The sequence below is a fragment of the Hippoglossus hippoglossus genome, chromosome 24, assembly GCF_009819705.1.
Source record: "Hippoglossus hippoglossus isolate fHipHip1 chromosome 24, fHipHip1.pri, whole genome shotgun sequence".
Taxonomy (NCBI): Eukaryota; Metazoa; Chordata; class Actinopteri; order Pleuronectiformes; family Pleuronectidae; genus Hippoglossus; species Hippoglossus hippoglossus.
The window spans coordinates 16,783,996-16,807,528 of record NC_047174.1 but is presented as its reverse complement, the minus strand read 5'-3'; the positions used below and the strand labels follow the sequence as shown (position 1 = coordinate 16,807,528).

The 23,533-nt window shown below is 40.8% G+C and overlaps 1 protein-coding gene across 2 annotated transcripts in view; it reads left to right on the top strand.

The window, feature by feature from the left end:
- The window catches only part of snap25a (synaptosome associated protein 25a), a 34,667-nt gene extending 20,682 nt beyond the window's left edge, over positions 1-13,985 (top strand). Inside the window, exons 4-8 of one of the 2 annotated variants that reach the window (XM_034579364.1) lie at positions 441-489; positions 3,723-3,840; positions 8,477-8,596; positions 10,937-11,081; positions 12,404-13,985. In XM_034579364.1, coding sequence (XP_034435255.1) covers positions 441-489; positions 3,723-3,840; positions 8,477-8,596; positions 10,937-11,081; positions 12,404-12,472 — 501 coding nt within the window. In that variant the 3' untranslated portion in view covers positions 12,473-13,985. Of the gene's footprint in view, positions 1-440; positions 490-3,722; positions 3,841-4,055; positions 4,174-8,476; positions 8,597-10,936; positions 11,082-12,403 lie in introns of both variants that reach the window. The other variant, XM_034579363.1, reaches the window with a different exon arrangement.
- The last annotated feature ends 9,548 nt before the right edge of the window (positions 13,986-23,533 follow it).

Below are 23,533 nucleotides of genomic sequence, written 5' to 3'. Positions count from 1 at the left end.
GTGTAATTACGGAAATTTTATCGCGCGGTCGTCGCTTTAATAATAACTCTCCTTTGCTGTCAGCATTTCTAATGTTAATCTCTTGGGGGTGTTTCCATGTTTCCTGGTAAGGTGTAATAGAGAAATGACCTTTGCTCCTTCTGATCAATACAAGCTTATATGCTGATGTTGGGGGAGCAAAAATATTCTAATGTGTTTGTCCAGAAGGACGGGAACATCAACACAGGGACCACAGAGCATCAGGATGTGTGATTAGACGCTGTTAGGCCTTGAGCGATTCTCAAAAAGGATTTAAAAGAAATCAAATGTTTTCCAAAAAACTGTGGGTTTTCACCACTGATTCCCTCGGCTGCTTTGGCCTCATTACTGACCTCTCTGTCATTTTGTTTCCCCTCCCTCCCTGCGCCCCTCCTTCACACCTGCCTGTCCTTGGGGAGTAGAGCAAAGATGCCGGCATCAGGACTTTGGTTATGTTGGACGAGCAGGGAGGTAAGTCTGCAAGAGGAGGGATGGCGAGTTTAGTTACAACACATAGGTATTAATAATGAGCTACTCACATTAAATAAAGCTGGTATAATGATTCTATATGTAGAAAACACATTAAATGCTATTCACATTCTAGCAGAACCACAAGTGACACTATTATATATAAATAGAAATGTTGCTGTTAAGTTGATGGTATCAAACATGAATGAATGAATGAATTTGCTTCATATGCAGTTGCTTAATTGTTTTCATTTAAATGCATTGCCAAACTAATTCATTTTTTCCTGATTTTTATTCATTTAAAGTAACAATTTCTGATTTGGGTTCTAACACATTTAATTAGTCAAGGGGACCAGTTTAACTTTGGGTAAATTTTCTTTCTTTCAGCTTCCTTTAACCGTTGTTTCCTTTGGCTAACTTTTTTTTTTGTCCTTTTTTGATTTGCCTAACTGCGTTTGATTTGCCAGCAGCTTGTTTACTGTCATTACCAAACAAAAGACAGCGAATAGAAAATATTGAAAGTGCCAAAACACGAACAGATCCAGTGAGGAATATTTAATGCAAGCCACTGCAGTGCCAAAACCCGACAGCTCAACAGCAAGAAAAATGATTTCTCTTGCGTAATCCAGTTGGGTTAACATGTTTGTCCCTGTGGCAGCTAGTGGCAGGGTGTTGATCGGCTGTTCTGCGATCTGTTGGTGCTGTAACCTTCTCCGAAATCGCTGAGGAAAATTGTTGGGACGTGAAAGCGATTAAATTGGACATTTTATATTTTACCACAGCATTAACAGTGAATGAGTCTTAACAGGCTCCATTTTATGGCACAGGCCACTTGATGAATAATTACAATTTGGCGAGCAGGTTTTAAACAGGCCAGAGAAAAGCTGAACGGACCCTGCCACACTGCTGACACTCTGATCTAAAAATACCAGAGGTGGATTTAAAAGAAACGATCGATTTAGCTGGTAAAGACAAAAATATTCACTTCTCTGTCAGTTCATACCACTTTGTACAATCCCTGGTTACATGCAGTTTGTTAATGAGCAAACAAACCCAGAACCCACTTTGACTTATACGTTTTATAATGTGTAACATCAAGCAGTTAATATTAATACTATTAAAGTTGGTACTGAAAATATATCTTGAGCTTCGATTGTCTCTGAGGGGGAATTCACCAATCCTGTAGAAGGGAACCATAATTGTACCAACATGGTTGTTCACTCAGGGGGATGAGAGCTCTGCCCTCCTCTGACCATCCCTTTATTCCCTCATCCTTATTCTTTGTCCCCCGCGCTATTCTTCACCCACAGGATCACTACTCAGAAACCAATTGAAACGGCTCACTACACACCCAGGAGGCTAAAAGCCTGAGCTGACCTCTGACCCTGTGTTATTGACTTTAGTGCAGGCAGAAATGTCTGTAGCTGTGTAGCACTTGATGCTGTAAACAGTTATTGACGAGTGTGAAGGTTTACTTCAGGTGAAATCAAGTGTAAACCTACAGCCGCTGACCATGTAATAATGAGTGCAGCATGCCGAGTGCCATTAGCCCACTTCACTCATCGTGGATCCTTTCTTAGTTGAATATATTTACATAAAATGCATGCCAATCGGGGATTCTACAAATCTGAAAAAGTCAATGAACTAGTTTCTCAATCCATATTTAACTGTGCCTCACCCTTTCACACTCTGCCTGCACCGTATTTCCTTTAATCGGGATGTAAATCCTCTGTGCTGTGGAGCCGTCACCAACCCACCATCCACCACACCAGCCTGACGAAGGCCCCGACGCTCATAAACCAGAATTCAGTCATACTTAAAATCCGTTCCATCTCCTTGACCATATGCAAAACCAGACAAAGCAACACGGGCAGTTTGTAGTTACACACACCACTTTTATTCTCTTGATTGTGGCAGCAACATTAGACAATGCAAATCACCAAAACTGATATCTGAGAATCTTAAGCAGCCAATAAAGTGTCCCATAATGATGAGACAGTCCAGCACCAGGCCTTGATCCACAGCAGCGAGGGCTCAGTCAGAATAAAAGCAGATGTAACATTACTCGACAATGTAAAGCTGTTCGTATATTGTCATTGTTTTCACATAAGCTGGCAAGGGCACGTTATTTTTTAGTTGGATGTCCTCACAGCAAAAAAAAAAAGGAACAAGTTTAACTCAGCATCCTAATCATGACAATTTGATTGTAGATCAGGAGACAGTGAAAAAAATCAACCGGAGAAAAAACAGACCTGTCAGGTAATGCACGGCGCAAGTAAACAGCTCCCAAGGGAGTTTTCTTTGCTTTGGTCTGACGGAATTTTAAAATATACATATTGGTTGAATATAGAGCACAGTTGCCAGTTTTTTGGACTGCACATTGACACAGGAATAGGGACCAGGAACAGTAAGGCATTTGAAGAAAATTCCCTTATTTCCTTTTTTGCCAAGCAGGTATATTAAATATGATGCTTGAGCCATTAGGCAAATAGCAAACTTAGCATAAAGACTGGAGAAACGTCCATCTTTGTTCTGTAAATATTAAATGATACAGTGTTATGTTCTCCCTACTCCCACTCCATGAGCTGGCACTAGAAGGCAGATTGTATTACCTTCGGATAATGGCAGATGTAGGATTTTTCCAAACAGGAAACCGCAAACTTCAGGGACCAATTAGATTTTAGTTGGGGCCAGTGGCCCCCTGGCCTGCCCCTGGATGTGCCCCTGCCTTTGAAGAGGTTGGCTCTAGCCAGGCTAGCTCTTCCCTCCTGTTTGTAGTTTTATGCTAAGCTAAGCTATCTGGCAGCTGGCTCTTGCTTCCTATTTAGCGTAGGCTACAGAAATGAGTGCTACTCACATGTTTATGTTACTGTCCAGCTAGGAAGCAAATTCTGATCTTTCAAAAAATGTAAAACTATTCCTTAAAGTTAATATTTAAAGATTTTAACTTTCAACCACTTAAACTGAGAAATTATATTCACTGTCATTATTTCATTTGTTGTGCTATATATTACATTGTCTGGCCTAAAACAAAATCAGTGAATGCACAAAATTTTATTTTATGCCACCAAATCAACGCATTCAGTAGAAACACAGATCAGTCTTCTCTCTTACCCTGACACACACCAGGGTACAAACACACACACACGACTCAATTACTGCTCATAATAACTCATATTTCTGTCAATCAGTCAATGAAATTCATTCCACTACTGTCATCCCTTTGTCCTGACCAGAGCAACTCGATCGTGTTGAAGATGGCATGAACCATATCAACCAAGACATGAAGGAAGCCGAGAAAAATTTAAAAGATTTAGGGAAATGCTGTGGGCTTTTCATATGTCCATGTCACAAGTAGGTACTGACAACGTGCCTCAAGGTTCTTTACATATGTGGTGGCGTCCAGTTTTCCTCTTTTTTTTGGTTTTACTTTCTTTTGTCACAGTGAGTGTCTGAAGTTGTTGTCTTATCTCCTTTGTCTTCTCTTTATCTCTCTCTTCCTCTCCTCTTCCTCCCTCTCTTTTCTCGTGCTTCGTTCTGTGGGGGATAAATGACTTGTGTTTAATCAGAGCAACTGGAGCGCATCGAGGAGGGAATGGACCAAATCAATAAGGACATGAAGGATGCAGAAAAGAATTTGAACGATCTAGGGAAATTCTGTGGTCTTTGCTCCTGTCCATGTAACAAGTAGGTGCTGCTTGCCTGCCTGCCTGCCTGCCATTCAAAAGAATAAGACTCAATATCTAAGAAATTGAAAAATAACAGAGGTAGAAGTGACATCACGGTGGCCATTAGCCAATAGTCCGCTCTGCTCCAGCTCCAAATAGACACTGACTCCCGCCCTTTTACAGCTGTACGAGGTGGACATAGGGGGATATGATACACTTTCTCTCTCTCACACACACACACACACACACACACACACACACACACACACACACACACACACACACACACACACACACACACACACGCATGCATAGCATACCTAAAGTCAAACTGAAATTCGAATTATTTTAACTTTCCATGTCAGGACAAGCACGATGACACTGAATGTACATTATTTTCTGTTTCTCAAAACAAGCTAGGCTTCAGGCTGAATGTTTCCCATTGCCGTGGTTATCAAACATCGAAGGACTTACTTTGCTAGAAGACAGGCTGTTAACTTTATAGTGCACTAAAAACATAGTAACAATGATACAGCACATTTTCTTCTGTGCTTCTTAACAAGCCTGGAAGAGATGATGAGTTTTTCAGTGCGATTGTGACATCGGACATCGAATGTCTCATTCTTTTATGGGTCCAGTTTCTTTCTTATCAAACTCAAACTTTTAAAATAAACTTTCTTTTGTTTTGATGGTTACAAATTTGACCAAAAAACTATATAAAGCCAAAAAGACGTAGGTACTAAGCAAAGAATATTTTAAATTTCAGTTTGACTTAAATGCAACTGCACAGTACATGCAGAAACACACACTGTAGATATCTGGTGGCACACGCAGTAGCCTTGGGTTCTTACAGAGACTCTCCACTGGATTGGCCTTCTGAGATACAGTATCCCATAGTTCATAGCTCCACAACTGGCAACCATGCCGTAGTCCATCCAGTCAGAGCCATCGCTACCTGATTGGCCTCTGAGAAGTAAAGTCGATGCTTCCAAATCACACACACACTCGACCCAAACTTGTATATTTCTTTCTCGCTCCCTCTGTGCCATGTGCAAATAGACTGGCGAGACCCAAATCCTATAAACCCAAGCTCAAAAAGTCCAGTCCTCCACATAAGCTCTCCTCCACTCAGCAAAGGCCATGGTTCATCAAGAAGTGCCTCTCTTAACACCCTTCTACCAAGTGCCCTTCTCCAAGTGCCCTATTCTCTAAGCTCCCACTTCTCCAAACGCCTTTATAATGGGAGTCATATACATGCAGGTGGAGTCATTGTAGAAGTCCCTCTTGTAACATTTGATTCCTCCTGAAGAGTTTTTTAGTATGAATGCAAAGTGATGGGACAATGGGTACTTCTACAACGACATCACTTCAGCTGTTGGCCTTCCCAACAGATTAGATTCTTCTAAAAGAGCAGGGCTGCGGCTCCCGAGGCATCTCGGCACTCAGATCATTTTATGTCCTGACCCTGTCTGGTAATTCAGTGATCTTTGTTCCAAAATGTCTTTGGTCAGCCTGGTCCAGGACTGTTTGACACTTCTCCTCATCTGCATGATCTCTACCACCGCTTTAACATCCAGTAGATCCTCACCCTTCTCGCAGGAAATGAGACCTTTCTGTTAACCACCCTCTCCCCCTACCACCATCTCTGAACCACCGAGCGCCAATGACATGGAATGACTGGCGAGCATGACCCTTTGAATGCTCATGCATGCATGACGATGCAACTCATAACAGCAATGCTACACGTGGAGATGCTAAGATCCTGATGCTAATATTAACAATGGAATGATGTTGATGATGTTGATGATGAACAAATGTTTTATTTACCACGAGCTGCACAAAAGCCTTGTCTTATTTTGAAAAGGTCGGAATACCCGAGGAGAAATCATGTTGATAAAAGAAGAAAAGTGATTGAGTTTAAACAGATATATTTAGCAAAGGTTTTAGTGTCTAAAATGGCCAAAATATTAAAGCAAACAAAATAGTCAATTGTGGCCCTTGCATGAGAAAGAACAAAAGGAAGAGAGAAGAGAAAACTGTGTGAAAACAATGACACATCAAAAGGAAAAGAGAAAAAACAGGAGCGATCCGCGTTGTTCCTCGGAGCTGGAAACTGGGTTAGAGCACATGCGCAGTGGGACATTTTCGGGGAGCTAGTCATGTTTGTTCTGTAAAATGGGTACATCATGTAACTGCGCATGTGGCATGCGCGTGGTACCCCCGTCTGAACACGGCTCCGCATGGTGACAGCCCACCGCCGCCTTGTTTTCCCCCCTCTGGTTCTGCTGCAGTTTGTCTGCAGTGCCGTCTCTCCTGCAGAGTGCTGTGCTATAACTTCATCCTGCACTGGTTGTTCAGCTTCGCTGTTTGCTGAGCTCCCTCTCCTGCAGGGAACTCGCTTACATGTAGGTCAGCGTTTCAGATAGAGGCGTGACAGCCTGCTGGGAAGTCAACTCAAACTGGATGCACACATTGAATAATGCTGGAGTTGATAAAAGAGACCTATTTCCTCACGCCTCTCAGAAAGTGAGACTTTATTCCATCATGCATGCTGGTATATTTCTTTAATCCCTGCAGCGTGCAGGCTGTCTATCAGAATTAGCTGACTGTTCGGTTTTTCGTGCTTAATGCCTTCTGATTGGGGCTGTCTGCGGGCCACTGAGTGGATTTTGATTGGTAGATAGCTCAACACACAGGTCACTCAGGGAATGGATTAGATAGAATGAGTTTTACGACGGGATCTGCAGTACTCGTAGCATCTAATCAGATCATCTCAGTTCAATCGCAGCAAAAGTGATTAGGGAAGTGCATTATATCCATTCTGAGACTGTAGGGAAGCAAACTGCCAAGGAGAACAAACTGGATATCAAATGAACGGAAAGTGAGAGGAGGGGAAATGAAACGATCACAGGTTCGCTATTACAGAAAGATAAAAATTAAAAACAAGGAAGGTAGAAAGAGAAAGGACTCAGGCAAGGGTAGCATGTGTGTTTACCACAGTGTGTCAGCAGGGACAGGGAGCTCAGCGAAGCCTTGCCTCAGTCCATTTCTATTAATAAAAGCCGTGTAGGAGGCTGAGCCATCGCCATCCCTGATACAGCTTGAATACAGCCACACAGCACTCCAAGGTTAAACCAAACTCAACAACTGACACTGCAGAAGAAATGACAGAATCTTATGAAATAAAAAACATTTATAGATATGTGATTGTCCTGCCTCAGAAAGTGCCTTAAATTCTGGAGATGGCGACTGAAGAAATAAAAATGTATCTCTAACGGTTAAATCTTCCTCTCTGTCCCAACCCTGTGCCAAAACAGATGCAGAATCTGATTGTTAACAAAGCCACGCGGCCGAGCTGTGGTGGCGTATTGTGTTAGCGCAGCTGTATTTGTCCACTTTTTCTGCTCTTGAAACAGAAGCAGATTGAAGCTTCGGCTCACACGCCTCTGCCTCGCTGCTGCCTGCCATCGCAGCTTGTCCAGTGGCCCAAACCTGGAAGAAAAACAGTGACGTGTAAAAACAGCAGAACGAGGACAGGATGTGGGGGGGGGGGGGGGGTGGGGACACAGGTCACTGGATGTAGGAACAGTTAATAATGGTGTTACTCTCTGTTGACTCCCTCCAGTTCCTTGTTTTATTTTGTTCCCTTAAGTCGTTTCGCAGTTTGTTCTCCACATTAATCGTCGTCCCCCCCAACAATGTGACAGTCCTGTACACTCTATGTTGTGTGTCTGCCAAAAGCTCATCTCTTCTCTGTTTTCTGTCACACTGGGACATTTAACTGTGGGAGTGGGGCCGGGGCTTATCATTGTAACATTACAGAAGTGACGGTGGGGGGGGTGATGGTTACAAATTCTTTTTTTTTTAAACAATAGGATCCTAAATGGTGCAGCTACTGAAATGCATGCTTAGACTATAGAGAACACATAGATGTGACATGGCATACCAGGCTTGCCTGATTCTGAGCAGTATGTTATATATAAAAAAATATAACATCACACACATAATTATTGTGTAACTACAGAATGAGCCTGTATCAAACCCAATGTACCAACCAGTCCATGCCTGCTATGCTTTGCTTGACTTAGTCTAGTCCCCACCATATATTTCTGTGCTGAATGCATGAAATCAAATAACACCTCTGTGTCAGCTGATCAATCCCGCTACATACTGACATGCTGCTGCATTACCTCAAATCCAAGGCTTTCTCTGTAGATATTCGACTAATGGGAAGCCAGCCTGGTTATTGAGGTAAAATGATGCTCAGTCCAACAGTTGAGTAACTGTCCCTCCTCGTCCTCCCTATCGCTGCCGGTGGCCAGGATGAAGAGTGGAGCCAGCAAGGCCTGGGGGAACAACCAGGACGGGGTTGTGGCCAGCCAGCCCGCCCGCGTGGTGGACGAGCGTGAACAGATGGCCATCAGCGGAGGCTTCATCCGCAGGTAGGACTGACGATTCAAGTGGATACTTCAAAACACACAAAACTGGACCAATAAGACAGGAGGAGGTAAATGTTAAGGCAGAACAACTCCCAATAAAATCACAACTTTCAACCAAACAACCACACTTTTTACTTGTATTGCACAAACAGTACACAACACATTTACCAGTGAGCTTTATTATTATTTATCATGGGGCGAACAGCATGAAAACAACTGTATATCCTAATATCTTCTGTAATGCAAGAGCAGTTTCCTCAAGTGTACACATTACATTCCAAGGCTCAGATTACATGATCATATCACATGACTAGCCAGGGTGTACATCACGAGTCTACAGGGAATACACAGCGTTATCAGGATTTACTTTGCGTCGTAGTGTTCTTGCTCATTTGTTTACTGAACCTGCGACAATATAGTCCTGATACAGTGAGACAGTGTGGGACCTGAATTATTTATAATGATAAACTGTAAACTTGTTGTCCCTCTGACTCCGCCTCTTTTCTCTATTAATTGCCTCTATGTGGATTTAAGGGTCATTGTAATAGCAGCCCACTGTGTGACTCACAGAGTATATGCATATTTTACCACATGTATAATTAGTATGATCATTAGGGATAAAAGATATTGGCAGGTATACCATTACATATTCCCTTTAGATGTTTTCAGATTTTTGAGAAGGTTATAATCACAGAGATATAGCACAGGATTTCTATGTCTGATGTTTTCATATGAGCATGAGTGGACTCAAAGTCCCTCAGTGTTGTATTATTTTGAATGTGGACTCACAAATATTTATACTGAGGGATGTTTGGAATTGTCCCGAGTCCATGATTGGAAAGACTTAGACAAAGTTAATACATCATAGTAAACCAATGACATTATACCATTAACTTAGCACCTTATAAAACTCCACAAGGTCGTGACGGACAGTATGTGCTGGTTAGTCATGTGACGTGGCTGCTGACTCCTGAGCCATCAAATGTGTCCTCTGTCTAAAGTCTGACAAGAACAAGTTAATAAATAAATTCATGGAGTCATTAAACCTAAACGAATTTAATTATCAAACTGTATTTTTCATGACTCACATAGTGACATCATCAGGTGTAATTTCATTTCATCCAATACTTTGACTTAGGACCAAATACATGAAAATTAATGACATTGGATTAAGTGCCAATTACCAAATGTCACCATGCTACAATGTTAAACTAAGATGGTAGACATGTTTAACATCACACCCACTCTATATCAACATGTTAGCATGTTAGCACCAACAGCTTTGCCTCCTGTTTGATGAGGTGTATGGAAGTTCAATACCACATCACTGCAGTGGCTATTTAAACTGATATAAATGCATTTTCAATGAACACTACCTACAAGCTACAGCTCAGAACTACTTTTTGCCAAAGGACTGTGAGCATTAGAAACGATGGGTAGGTGTGTTGCATTAGCTAAACGGCCTCTGCAGGTCAGAACAGCCAGTGCACATGAGTACAGGACACAGGAGAAAGCTGCAGTTAAGTGGAAATGAGGAGGTGAAGAGATTAATTCATTCTGCTCGTCTTATTTCTCCATCACCGATTCCTCTCAGCACACGTGTCACTGTGGTGAGATGTGGATTGTTTAATTTGCTTCAACAGACATTTTCAACAAGCTCAGCTACAGCTGCAGTTCAGCTAACTACTATTTAATGTTTTGGCTAACCAAAAACATTGTACATATTATCCCAAATACCATCAGTCTTTGATATACATACATTTTTGTCAATTTGATATCATATTTTACATTATCTATTCAGACACTAGTCGTGGCAGATCAGTGAAGTAATGAATCTATGAGATTGATTCTTATCTCAGTCTACATCCTCTCCACTATAAACATAATGGTGTTTGAGGCTCATATGGCTGTAAATTGATCAGTACTGGGTATCATTGTAAATACTGTGGTGTCACTGCAGTCCAAAACAAGTTGTGGTGTTTCCCATTCCTGATTCTTACAATTTAAGCCTTTATCAGTTATTTCAAATCGTAAATTGACTTATTGAACACAATGCTTGTTGTAAAAATCCATGTTAAAGTAAGTATTATGAGAGAACTCAGCAGAAAAACACAACGTAAACGGCTGTGCAGAGGGATCTCCTTCTGTCCAGATGCCTGGTCTGAGGTCAGGCCCCGCTCCTCCGAGGATCAGAGGCGAAATATGGATGAAATATGGATGAGAAAGTCACAGAGGAAGCAGCCGGCACCTTTCTGAACCTGGTCAATGTATGAATATGTGGCCTGTGTGTGTGACCTGGTGTTTATGCAGACATAACCTCTAACCGTGACTGTGTTTGTTTAGGGTAACAGAAGATGCCCGGGAAAATGAGATGGACGAGAACCTCGAGCAGGTGGGCGGCATCATCGGTAACCTGCGCCACATGGCCCTGGACATGGGCAACGAGATCGACACCCAGAACCGCCAGATCGACAGGATCATGGAGAAGGTACACCCACGACCAGATCAAGATTTAACTGCTCTTTTTATATTTATTGTTACAGTGCATACATATAAACATAGCATAGATTAATTTAGTCTTATTGCATTTTGTAAAGATGTATATCACATACAGAATAATTTCCCCTGACTTCAGTAATTTACCTGTAATTACTTATTGTATTTGATATTAGTTTCCTTTTCATCATAATCTGGCTTTAGGACAAAAGCTTTTGAGCAACATTATTTAACCTTGACTTATCAAAGAATTTAATACTTGATACAACACAGAGACAAGTGTACGTCACTGATTCCCCTGATCCTTCCTTCTTCATCCTGTCTCAGGATTTAAATCTACTGATATTACAGTCATAAGATGGAAAGATTTTAAAATTAGCATTCACCACCATTATTATGATAACCCATTTCAAATAATTAGCTTTTCTAATAGTTAGCCCATTGGAATCAGTTCCCTCCACAATCATACAGAGAGCAGCAGGACACAGTAATTTAAACACCTTCCTGTTGTCAAAGGCATTGTTAATTAAAATCAGCAGCACTCAGGTTTCAAACATAATATTACATTTTGAAAAATCTAAAGCTCTGCTCTAACGTGTAATTATTAATTTGTTAATCCTGAAGTGTTTCTCAGTGTCTCTGTTGACATAGATAAATGTTAGACTCCCTTCTCAGATATGCAACCTATTGTAAGCAAGTAGACATGAAAAGTTGACTGTCGAGTCACAAGCTTACTGATCATAGATACACATTTTATTATCAGAACTGCAGAATCTTTAGTGCATTAGTTCAACAAAGCCAATTTGCAGCCACCAGCTAGATCCCTTTATTATTTATTTATAGCCCTGTCATATGTTACATATCTTTAGCATTTACATAGAGTGTATTTGTCTTTATCTTGGTTTCTTGGCCACGTCTTTTGAAAAGCTTTTTCATAAGCAGTGATGAAGAAAAATATTTCACACTGATTTCTAATCACTGTTCACAGTGGTGAATAATAGAATTAACTCTGTGAGCCTGAGTTGTCCTTACTTGAATACATGAGTTTATTACAATAGAAACATGTCGGTATTAAACCAAATGGGAGGGAACTGATTCCAGCCTCGATCACTATAAGTCATGTCATGATGCCCATTATCCTCATGAGCGTTCAGAGTCTCAATGTTCATACATCTAATCTTTCCAGCAGAGGCCTTCAGACTTCTCAGGTCAAACAGGGGTTTTAAAAAGTTTGTCTAGACATGAAAAATCCTATCTAATATAATTTGGATCAAACTGACATTCTTCTCTTCTCTCTTTCTCTGCTTCACCCAGGCTGACTCCAACAAGACCAGGATTGACGAGGCCAACCAGCGTGCCACAAAGATGCTGGGCAGTGGCTAAACGCCCTGAGCCCGCAGCGTGATGGTCCCCGGCGTCCCGCGCCGCACATCGACAGGCGCTGACTTGCTTTCATCTTGGTATTGACCTTCTAGGTTTGCACACATGCACATATCACCTCCCTTCCCCATTGTAAATGTTGTTCTGTGTCGTCTGTCGAGCTTTTTCAAGATGATTGTCCTCGTAAAAAGATGATTTCTTATACTCCGTATATCATTCTTTCCAAAGGTTGTATATAGTGCTGACTTGATGGCTCTCTAGCTCACCTGTGAAGTTTTTATTCTCTTTATCAAAATATATATATATATATCATATATATCATATATAATATATATATATAAGTACACTGCTCTGGATGACAAGTATATTATAGGAATGCTATACAAGCTGTTTGTTTTTATTCTTTTTCCTTTTCAGTATCTCAGTATCGTCCTAGTAAAACTGTGTCATTCCATTTAGGCTACTGTCATGCTCCTTATTTTGGTGTTGTCACGACAAAAAAAGGGAGACGACCGATGGGAAAGCCCGAGTAAAAACTTGCTCAGTGACGGTACAGATGAAAGGCATTGCAAAGAGCACTTACAATCAAAAGGCAGTCGATGGTAAATTTTCCTTCATCGCAATCATACTGTTCATACTGAGTTACTGTTTAGACAATGTGCAACTAGACTCTCTGTAGCTGTATTAGACCTTGCATTCCAAGTGATGTGAATTGTGCGTTCTCTGCATGACAAATGGTAGATTTTAGTCTTATAAATAAAACTCGTCTGAAAAATATATATAAAAAAAAGATAACATGGCAGTAGCAAATTGACAAAACCGCATGCTCAGTATTAGGACACAGTTGATCGTTCCATACTCCTGCAAGTTTGCAATAGTGCCACTCTTTCTGTCTCGATATATTTACCGACTGTGACCATCTTGTTGTACAATAATGCAAAAGGGATCAAAAAAGTGAGTTAAAGATGAAAAATACGAGGACTTGGGGTTGTATTGCAAAAAATGACCTGTTTTCTAAATGATTATGCAGTTCAGTGATGAAGATGTTGATTATGTGCTGAAAGAGAAGGACTGGTTGTGTACTGTAACATAGGTTTTGGATGCTCTGAAAAAAAATAAACGTTTGCAATGTAAAGCAAAGACGCATATTTCTGAGAGACCTTACTTTTATAAGAAGACTGTATCTGTAAGTTTATTCTCCCCCGTGTGGTTTGTTATTGGTAAAAAACTGATAATGTTGAGTTACAATGATAACTATACTCTGAAACAAAAAATACATACAAAAGGGTTTTTTGTTGCTTCTGTACTTTAGAGCTATGCACACCAAATCGCCAAAATGTTGAGTAGTTAGAGTAAGGTGATTAAATACCTAAACCTGAATGACACAATAGGTTAAACTGTGAGATTGATGTCCTCAACGCATGTAATATTAAAGACTCCCTCTCTGTATCCTGTCAGTGTGTGAAGTGGTGGACATTTTGTAGCTAGCTGAATTGATTAAAAGTAATAAACCCTAGTCACACCCGTGTCTGTCTTCATTGCTCCTCTGAGTCCAGAGGCTTTTGTCTCGTTCTGTAAATCCCAGGGTGATTTTTACAGAATATATCTTTCAGTTTAAATAGTTTATACATGTAGATAATCACGGATGTGGCAGACAGTCCACCTTAAGTCCAGGAATGTCACCAAAATGGTTAATACACTGACAGTCATGAAGGTAGAAGCTTCTGATACTTTATATAACCGGGATTCATTATCCTTATCATCTGAAATGTGGAGAATCCAAATAACATGAGATTATTTCGAAAAACAAAATACAAGTTAGACATGCTGCTTAAATGCCATGGCCTTTGTTTGAAGTCTGAAGTATCTCTCTTTTCTATTAAATATTCTATATAACATTCAATTGAGACATTTTTAACTAAATACAGAAAATCTCATAAACTAACTTGAACTCACTTAAGCAAAAAGTTATCCTCACTAACTTACTAGAAATGTACATGTCAGAATGATGGCATGAGGGTAGTTAAAACCGCCCAGAGCTTGGTGCTTGATGTATTAACTTCAGTAGAAACAAGGAAGTGAAAGAATAAAAACCAAAGGTTAATATTTTCCTTCCATTGCTGGAGACAGCTCTTGGTGAGTAAACAAAGTATTAATGCTGAATTTGCAGTACAATGCTGTGCAGCATTACCAAAAACATATAACCTCTGCAATGTCAAAAGAGGAGACACACAAAAGTTACAAACAGAAAATCTTATTACCGTTATTTCTGTTGGGAGCGTATATGTGTGTGCACCAAACTTCATGTCAATCCAGTCAGTTCACTTCAAGATCTGTTGGTCATGGACAACAACAACACACATGTGAACACGGATGGACAGAAGGACTGAAGAATGGAGGGAGGAACATCTGCTCACTGCCGGAGGTAAAAATAGTTTCTCTGAAAATAAGAGAAAGCATAAAAACTATAAATCAACATTCTCCCCTTGGTCTCTATTTTGCTTTTAAGAGTATGGACTATAGAATAAAGGTGCATTTCACCTAAAGAGATTGTATATAACACTTAAACTTTATAAGTACCCACATAAGGAACTATGGGTCTTTGTAAATCACTTCGTAAATTTTCATTTTCTACTCCAGTGGAGCCTTCTTTAGTCAAAAATGATTAATTCATCGCAGGAAGCAAACTTTAGATTAAGTTGCCAATTTCTTACGTATCCCCGACAGAAACTGTGCTCCCATTCATGGTAATGCTCCTGCATTGGAACATGGGTGGAGTGTCGTTACTTAGCTTTTGCTAGGAAACAAGGATCTAGTCCATATTGACTGTAGAGACTGAATATGATGTGAAATATATAATATATCAAGCAATATATAAATATATCAAGCATTAGTTGGTTGATCATCATCTGGGCTCTTAAATAATAATAATGATAATAACTTACATTTTTATAGCACCTTTCAAGGGACCCAAGGACACTTTACACATTTAAAGATTCAGCACTTTTGTTTGCTTTTAACAGTTTGTTTAAAATGATGAGTTTAGCAACAGAGATTTGTAAAACAGTTCGATAATTTTTTTTATTTTAGAGCAGGTCTCAGTGTCTGTTAGTTATTATTACCCATTTCATGTGGTGACTCCTCCATCTTATCAGCTCGATTATCCATTCTCCTCAATCCAGCCAATCAGCATCCAGGTTTACTCCTGAGTTGGAACAAGCTCGTCCACGTCTCCGTCGACCTCCAGCCTCTTCTCCATGGAGATGAGCAGTTTGACCCCGTCTACCACCTGCTGGGTCAGTTCCACCTCGCACAGGTCAAAGGTCACCACGTTGCTCACAAGAGGAAAATGCTGAAAGGAATGTGTAAATATCTATAACATTGTCTAGGAAAGAAGGATCTAGTCCATATTCGCTATAGTTACTGGATATAATAGGAAATATACACATTTGATTTGACAGTATTGTGTATTTGTGTACGAAAGCTTGAAATACAGCGTGTTTGGAACTTACCAAACCAAACTTACACACGGAACTATGAGTGAATAAAAGAGTACGAGACCCCATGCTTGATAACATCGTCAGTTTATAGCAGGAAAGAGGAATGATGGCTCTGTTTTTTTATAGTCGACATTCTCAATGCAGTGCAGTGACTGATACAAAGTTACAGGGATATAAAAACTTGTATTTTGATTGCTGTGCGATGTGACACAGTACAAGGCCCCACTGATAAAAACACAATAACTATGAATCAAACAACCCAATTGTTTATTTTTTTTCATTTACTACGGTGAAATCGAAGCGTAGTAATGTTGCTCCAGCCTCGTTTGAATGCAGACTCACTCCTGCGGATTGGGGCAACAATTTCTGTCAGTGAAACTCAACGCTTTGGCTCAGAAAGGCTCCTCAGCTGCAGGTGAGCTGTGAGGGTGGGGAGACGGGGAGCAGGGGTGGAGCCATATTACCAAATCTATAGATCCCAGTCACGAAATGAGGAAAGAAGGTATGGAGTTACATTGAAGCCATTTTAAGGCTGTAAAAAAATTCCATGCTAAACCTTTTGAATATGTAATTTTGAGGAACAAACCAGAGTTTTAGGAGGTGTAACAAGTTACTGGAGTGGGACTTTAATATATCTGTTGGGTGAGTAAACACACTCAGCCAAATTAGATTTTGACAATGTCACGCTTTCTCCTTGTAGATGACCCTTAAGTTTTTACTTTGGCGTGGAAGTGTAAGGGCCATGGCCACAACCTCAGCTTTCCCTGTGTTTCCCCTTGTGTCTGTCTCTTCCTCTTTGTGTCTCTCTGTCTGAGTGGCAGACTCATCAGTTCCTGGTCCTGCCTCCTCGTTACCTGGTTACCCCTCTCCCCTCTCCCCCTCTCCCCCTCCTCGCAGCACACCTGCTTCCCATCTACATCCACCCTACAGAGTATTTAAACCCCGGCCTTGCATCCACTCGTCACCAGATTGTCTGCTCACCCGGTAGTTAGAGTCTGCCGCTTGAATTGTGTGTTCAAGTTTTCAGTTTGCTTCTGTCTTTTTTGCCTTGTGTTTTGCCTGATCACTGCCAACTCAAACTGGAGTTTCCCTCCGCACATCCGTCCTCATCCACCATCGTCACCACACCTGCCACCTCCCTCCCCACCTTACCCACTTAAAAATTGCTCCTGTGTTTGGTGTGTTGCACTTGGGTCCAGCGCTGAGTGACCAGTTGAGACTCGTTATCCAAAGTGGAATAAGATGGGGCTGGGGAATTGGGCTCTTCATTCAACACACATTAAATATTTATACCAGCAAATCCCTTTTCCCAACCCCTACCTCATAACTCAGTCTCATAACCTCTGAAAATATGAACCAACCATATTCATACAACAAATGTTGTCGATAATTATGATATCCACAGAAATGACCAAAAGTACAATATATGTGTGTGAAGTAACCCAAATACACATTTATATAAAAAAAAATATCTGAATAATATTCTAGGCAGACTAGTTACAATTGGGGGGGGGGGTCATATATGTTGTATATGTTTTTGTGTAATATCATCATATTAGGGGCCAGGGGCCACTACCTTTCCTACATTGTGACATTGCCTTGTGAAAATAACTAATAAATAATTGATCATATAAAAATGAAATGTTGAACATTCAACTGCTAGTTTTAGTAGATGCCCCCATTGCCAGGGGCTGTGTTAACTTAAAAAACACCTCAGGATGGTACAACTTAGTTAAGATAAGTCAGGAAGTAGTTTCAGATGGAGTATGTTGTGGCTTGATTCCCTCTCTTTCTTATATCAGGGTGGTCAGTTGGCTAGTGAGTCTTTTGTTTAGCAGGACCTTCATGTTTGCTACTTTGGTGCAGAGCAATGTGTTTGTTCCAGTTTTGTGTGTATTTGATTGTGTCACTGTTGTTTTGTGTAGAAAAGGGATTGTGAGTTTTCTTTGCCTAGCTCCAACCAGTGGTTGGGACACACAACATTTTGAGACATACTTTAGGTGAATGGTTCAACTTCAAAATCTGCATTCTCCTAATGTTACTGTTTGGGTCGTAACCTATGGAAGGTTGTGAAACATCCTTAATATTTTCTTATGGTATTGTCTTGTGTTGCGCTGTAATGATTTTCTTGGAGTTTGTACTGACCAACCTCAGCAGGCGTTTTGTTGACAGAGGTCACGTTTATTTACGGTCTGCAGGTTTCCACTCCTGCCATTACTTTTATGTCCTGCAGGTGGCGCATGTTGACATCTAGACCTGACAATTTCAGAACATCTCTTGTGGAGAATTTTCAGCCTATGAAATAAGAATCACTGAGCCAGTCATCGACTTACGTACCATTCCTTTGTGCTGCTTGGTTTGTGAGATGAAACTTAGCTAATGAAGCAATTATTACATGAAGAATGGAGGGAAAACACCAGAACATGCTGTCATCAATCAAGACAATACAAATGGGGAAGGTCTCTTTTAAGGGAACTGTCATGTTATTAAAAGTCCTAAATATTACAGTACGTTGGGACAGTTTCAAAACCTTCCTCTTTAGGCCAAATCCTTTCGGTTTCAGATCAAACTGCACCGTTGAGGAGGCCAAGAGATGAGAAAACTCCTTAGCAAAGAAAGTGAAAACAAATGGTGCAACACTGCTCAATCGCCAAAGGACTCTCTCTCTCTCTCTCTCTCTCTCTCTCTCTCTCTCTCTCTCTCTCTCTCTCTCTCTCTCTCTCTCCTTCTCTCTGTGCCTGAGGTTCATCCATTATTCAGCAGGATAACCAAATACCCTTGAAGGATACCAGAGGACAGTACTAGAACATAATGGATTGTTCTGGTTTCTGGAGAAATTGTGCCTCATCGTCTCACATTAGTCTTTGCTTTGTTGGTTAGTTTGTTTGATTTATCCATGGACCTACTCACTCCTCGGTCTTTCAAGGTGCAGAGCCCTGAATGCACGGAGGTGAAATGAGACAGGTGCTTGACCTTAAAGTGCTGACACATGAGGGTTAGGGAGGCAGGTTGATGCAGCACTTTTGACTGATGCAACACTGTGCATCATGAGGGGTAAACAGTTTCATCACAGAGCTGCAGCAAGAGCACACAGTTCTTTCAAATGATATAGATTTCCTTACATTCAACGATTTTAGGTCTTTATTGTCATCATACTCGGGTACGATGAAATTGTAAGAGGCTTCTCACGCCAAGATATATATTTATAGGTGTAAAAATATATAGAAATATAGAGTGAAAACAACAAAAGTAGCAGCATCAGCAAATGACTATGTGCAGAAGGTAGAGTAACAGTATTAATAGTGCAAAAATTGCATTCAGAAATAGTGCAAAACAAGTTTGTGTGTTAATCACAGTCTTTGATGTGTGTGAATGTTAGTCACAGTTCTTGGTGTGTGTGGTACGTGCACTACGCAGTCACTGAAAGTGTTTGTGACAGTCTTTGGGCAAGGGGGGTGTTGTGTGATGGAGGTCACAGCTCTGGGATAAAAACTGGTCCTTAGTCTGTTGCTGGAGGATCTTAATGTCCTGAACAGTTCAAACATGTAGTGTCCAGGGTGTGTGTGGTCCCTGAAAACACTGCTGGCCTTCTTCTTCAGTCCAGTTTAGATTATACGTCCAGGGTCGGGAGCTCCATTACAATAATGCACCAAGGAGGTTATGTTTTCATCTGCATTTAGTGTAGCAAAACTACTCAACTGATTTCCATGTGGCGGGGTGGGGGGGGCACAACCCGTAAAAGGACCCTTAAAATGTTTGTGCAGATCCAGATCAGAATCCCGAATTTTTTTTTCACTTTTCTTCAACATGGTGAGATTTCAATAATCATGGATCTTGATGTAAAAAAATGTTTAGGGGACTGATATTTATTAGTGTGTGCAATTTGTGTATATATATATATATATATATTGTGTGCCATCAAACAGGTGAATCTGCAGTGAATGTATAAATTTGCTGTGTGGCTGTTCCTTCCTGGACATGAGTTCAGGTTGATTAAAACGTAAGGTTGCAGTGTAAGTGTGAAAACATGCTCATACTGTATTTGTCTGCAGGCAAACCCCTGAGCTCCAGCAGAACCCTCACTGTCTACAGCCCGGCTTTCTAAGGCCTCATTTGTCATCCTGCTCTCCTCTCACACTCCTCGGATTCTCTCAGACTCTCCACCCCCCTCCCTCCTCTCAGAGACGGCTCAAGCACCATCTCTTCTCTTTTTTCCTTTTTTTTTTTAATCAGCATGTTTCCTCTACTCATCTTTCCTGTCTTCTCTCTGCTCTGAGCAGTGTCTGCAGCCTCCTGACACTGTCTGGGATTCAGATTCATAGGAGTCAGCAAATAACGTCTGCGGGAACACACACACACACACACACACACACACACACACACACACACACACACACACACACACACACACACACACACACACACACACACACAAATGAACAGACATGGAACAGACATGGAACAGACATGCACATGTGATCTCAAATCAAAATGAACAATGCTTGTCCACAGACACACTGCACACAGACACTGGACCACCACACTTTGAATAAGTGGCTGTATGATATGAAATAAATGGCTTATTGTGGTGGTGACGAGAGGCTGAAGGCTTCACTTAGTGAAACAGTGAGTTAATGTTGTCTTCTATGAACCGCACTCTTGAATTAGACAGATAATATAACAGTTTTATAGATTAATATCTTGAGTGAGTCTTTCTTAAAGAAAATTTAAGTTATATTGTTCCACTTTTCTGACCCTTTTTTTCACCACTAGTCTCACATGTTTGCTTATCCTTATTAGGACTTTGCATTGACCTCTGTTTATTGTGAAAAGCCTAAACCCCAAACTTAGACATGACCAATTCAGGCCTAACCCTAACCTTAACCTCACTTTTCACAAGTTACAACATTAACCAGAACCTCAGAAAAGATGTTTTGTCGCATTAGGATCAGGCCTTGGTCCCCGTGAGGTCTAATGGTCCTGTCAAGGTCAGTGTTTGTGCTGGAAAAGGTCCTAATGAGGGAACAAAAACGAGTACACCCACACACACAAGCATTTGCAGGGAATCGTGACAGAATGGAAATTAGTTCCATATCGTTCTAATCAAACAAAGCTGTGGAAATGGAAATTTCATTGACAGTTGCAGTTGCCCCATAAGATCTTCCAACGTGGAGACAGTCTACTGGACTGATTCTGAAAGTATTTGAAAGTACCACTCATTTACACAGTTATAAACATCGGGCCAGGTTGAAAAATACTGGAATTCGCATTTAAAGGTATTGGAACTAGACCATGAAACATACAGGGCTTCGAGATTTGGTGTAAATGCCATCAGAGGCTGTTTTAGGCCCTTACTGTTTAGTCTTTAATCTGTACATGTTAGCAAACAAATGTATAATTAATCAAATGTCCACAAATAGTTGAATAGATAACAGGCGGCTTTAAATGGCCCTAATATGTGATTTAATTTTCATATTTTGAAGAGCACAGTAAAGTGTTTGTTCCCTCCTCTTTAAATGTACATTTCACACAACATCTCACTAGAGGGAAGCAGGAAAAGAGGCCAGAGAGAAACAAAGCGAGTCTGAGAACAAAGCAGAAACATGATGAGAGATTCAGAGAGAGAGAAAACACACTGAAGCAGAGGAAGAGTCAGAGCAGCTCATCCCACTACACTGCAGCCTGTGTGAAGACAGATATGTCTTCAAACACACATGAGGAGTGTGACACACTGTCATCAGACCCAAACAAAAGTGTGTTTACCAAGAGGAGAAGCTGATATTATATATAACCTGTCAGAGTCTGAGGGAAGAGCAGAACAACGTGTTACTGTACTGAACTAAATCTGACTCATCTTTTAGATCTTTATTTGATTTATCTCCCTCTGTTGTTCTCATCATTTATAATACATGAAATATTTATATGATGAAGTTAAAAGCAAATACAAAATACTGCCTTATGTAAATGTAACAAACTGCATGTAATACAACAGTAAAATGCTGCTCATAAATATGTCCCTAATGATAATCATATGAAAAAAATTTTTGTATAAAGGTATAAAACTCCCAGTAGTACTTTTATTTTTCTTTCTTAAAGTGGAAATAATTCTTACATTTATACTAATTACGATATTTATAATATATATACTTGAGTATCTAATTATATGCAGGGCTTTTATTTATTTTATTTTTATATTTAACAGATCAATATTGCTACTTTAACTAAAACGCAAATCAATCCAAATATTTAGCACTATTTATGTACTTAGCCAGTTTAGAATAAAACAGCAGCAACGCTAGTTGTTAAACTGGTAAAGCTTTTTAGTGTTAAAGAATGTTTTCTATATTGTAAATGTATACAAAGCATGTGATGTTCATATATAGTTTGATTTGTCATACATTTCCCCCTTTAACATGTGAAATCCTTTTAGAAACAGTGGTTATGTCAAGTTTTTCAAAGATCATTTCTGGAATTAGAAACAGGAACATTTCTTCCAATCTTTTACATTTTATGACAAACTTATTTTGATAGGCATGTGTATCGTCTTTACTATACAACCATTAAGGTGTGGAGGGTTAAGAGGTGGTCTGATGCTTGATATTCTGAATTATTATTGTACTTTTACTGTGAACCTGACCAAACATGCTTGGCTTTAATTGAGAAATTAGAATTGCAGAGTGAGGGCCGATCAGTGCTGAGACAGATAGATCCAAGAGGAGGAGGAGGAGGAGGAGGAGGGGAGAGTGGCGAGGAGCTGGCTGAGGTGAGGGACCTGACATGAATCTCTGCACAGCCACAATGGCGGACCGGAGACGTGCATGGCCGAGCGAGAGGGGTGGGGCCGCTCCATGTTACGCAATGGGAAAACCACTGCAATCTCTCCCCCCTCGCTCTCATTCTTGAACAGAAAAACACCCCCCCACTCATCATCCCTCCAACATCATCACACTGCACTTAGAGGCTGTTTAACATACACACCGGCCCAGTGACATCTCCAGTCAGCAGACACTGTTTTCACTGCACACACAGAGCTACAAACCTGCTGTGTGTGTGTGTGTCTGTGTGTCTGTGTGTGTGTGTCTGTGTGTACTGTATATTTGTGCTGCTATTGTGAGAGAGCTGTTTTATTGGAGTGGTGCTGACAGCAGGGGGGAGGGAGGCACATGAGACCAAGAGAGGACTCTCAATGACTCCCATCCAGGAGAAAAGAGAAAAGCTGCCAGCTCCCTTTGACCTTCACCTCCTCTCCACACATCTGAGGTGTCTGCTTCCTCACAACAACCTTCTCGTGGCCGTGTCCCAGTTTCACCAGCTTTTTAATGGCGTCTGCTTGACTAAGGCCAGGCACCGTGCTCTGTGTCCTCAAAGGCACGAAATGACCTCTGCTGTCGTGCACTGCTGTGCGGGGTAAATATTTGTCAGGGCTGGAGAGCAGAGCAAACACTGGCACCTGGTGGTAGGAGAACATGACGGGTTTCTAGAAGCCTCAGTGGTTTTATTCAGTTTGAATATGTCTGAATATTGTGTTGAATCTGATTCTACATGTGTGAGGATACGGGAGCGA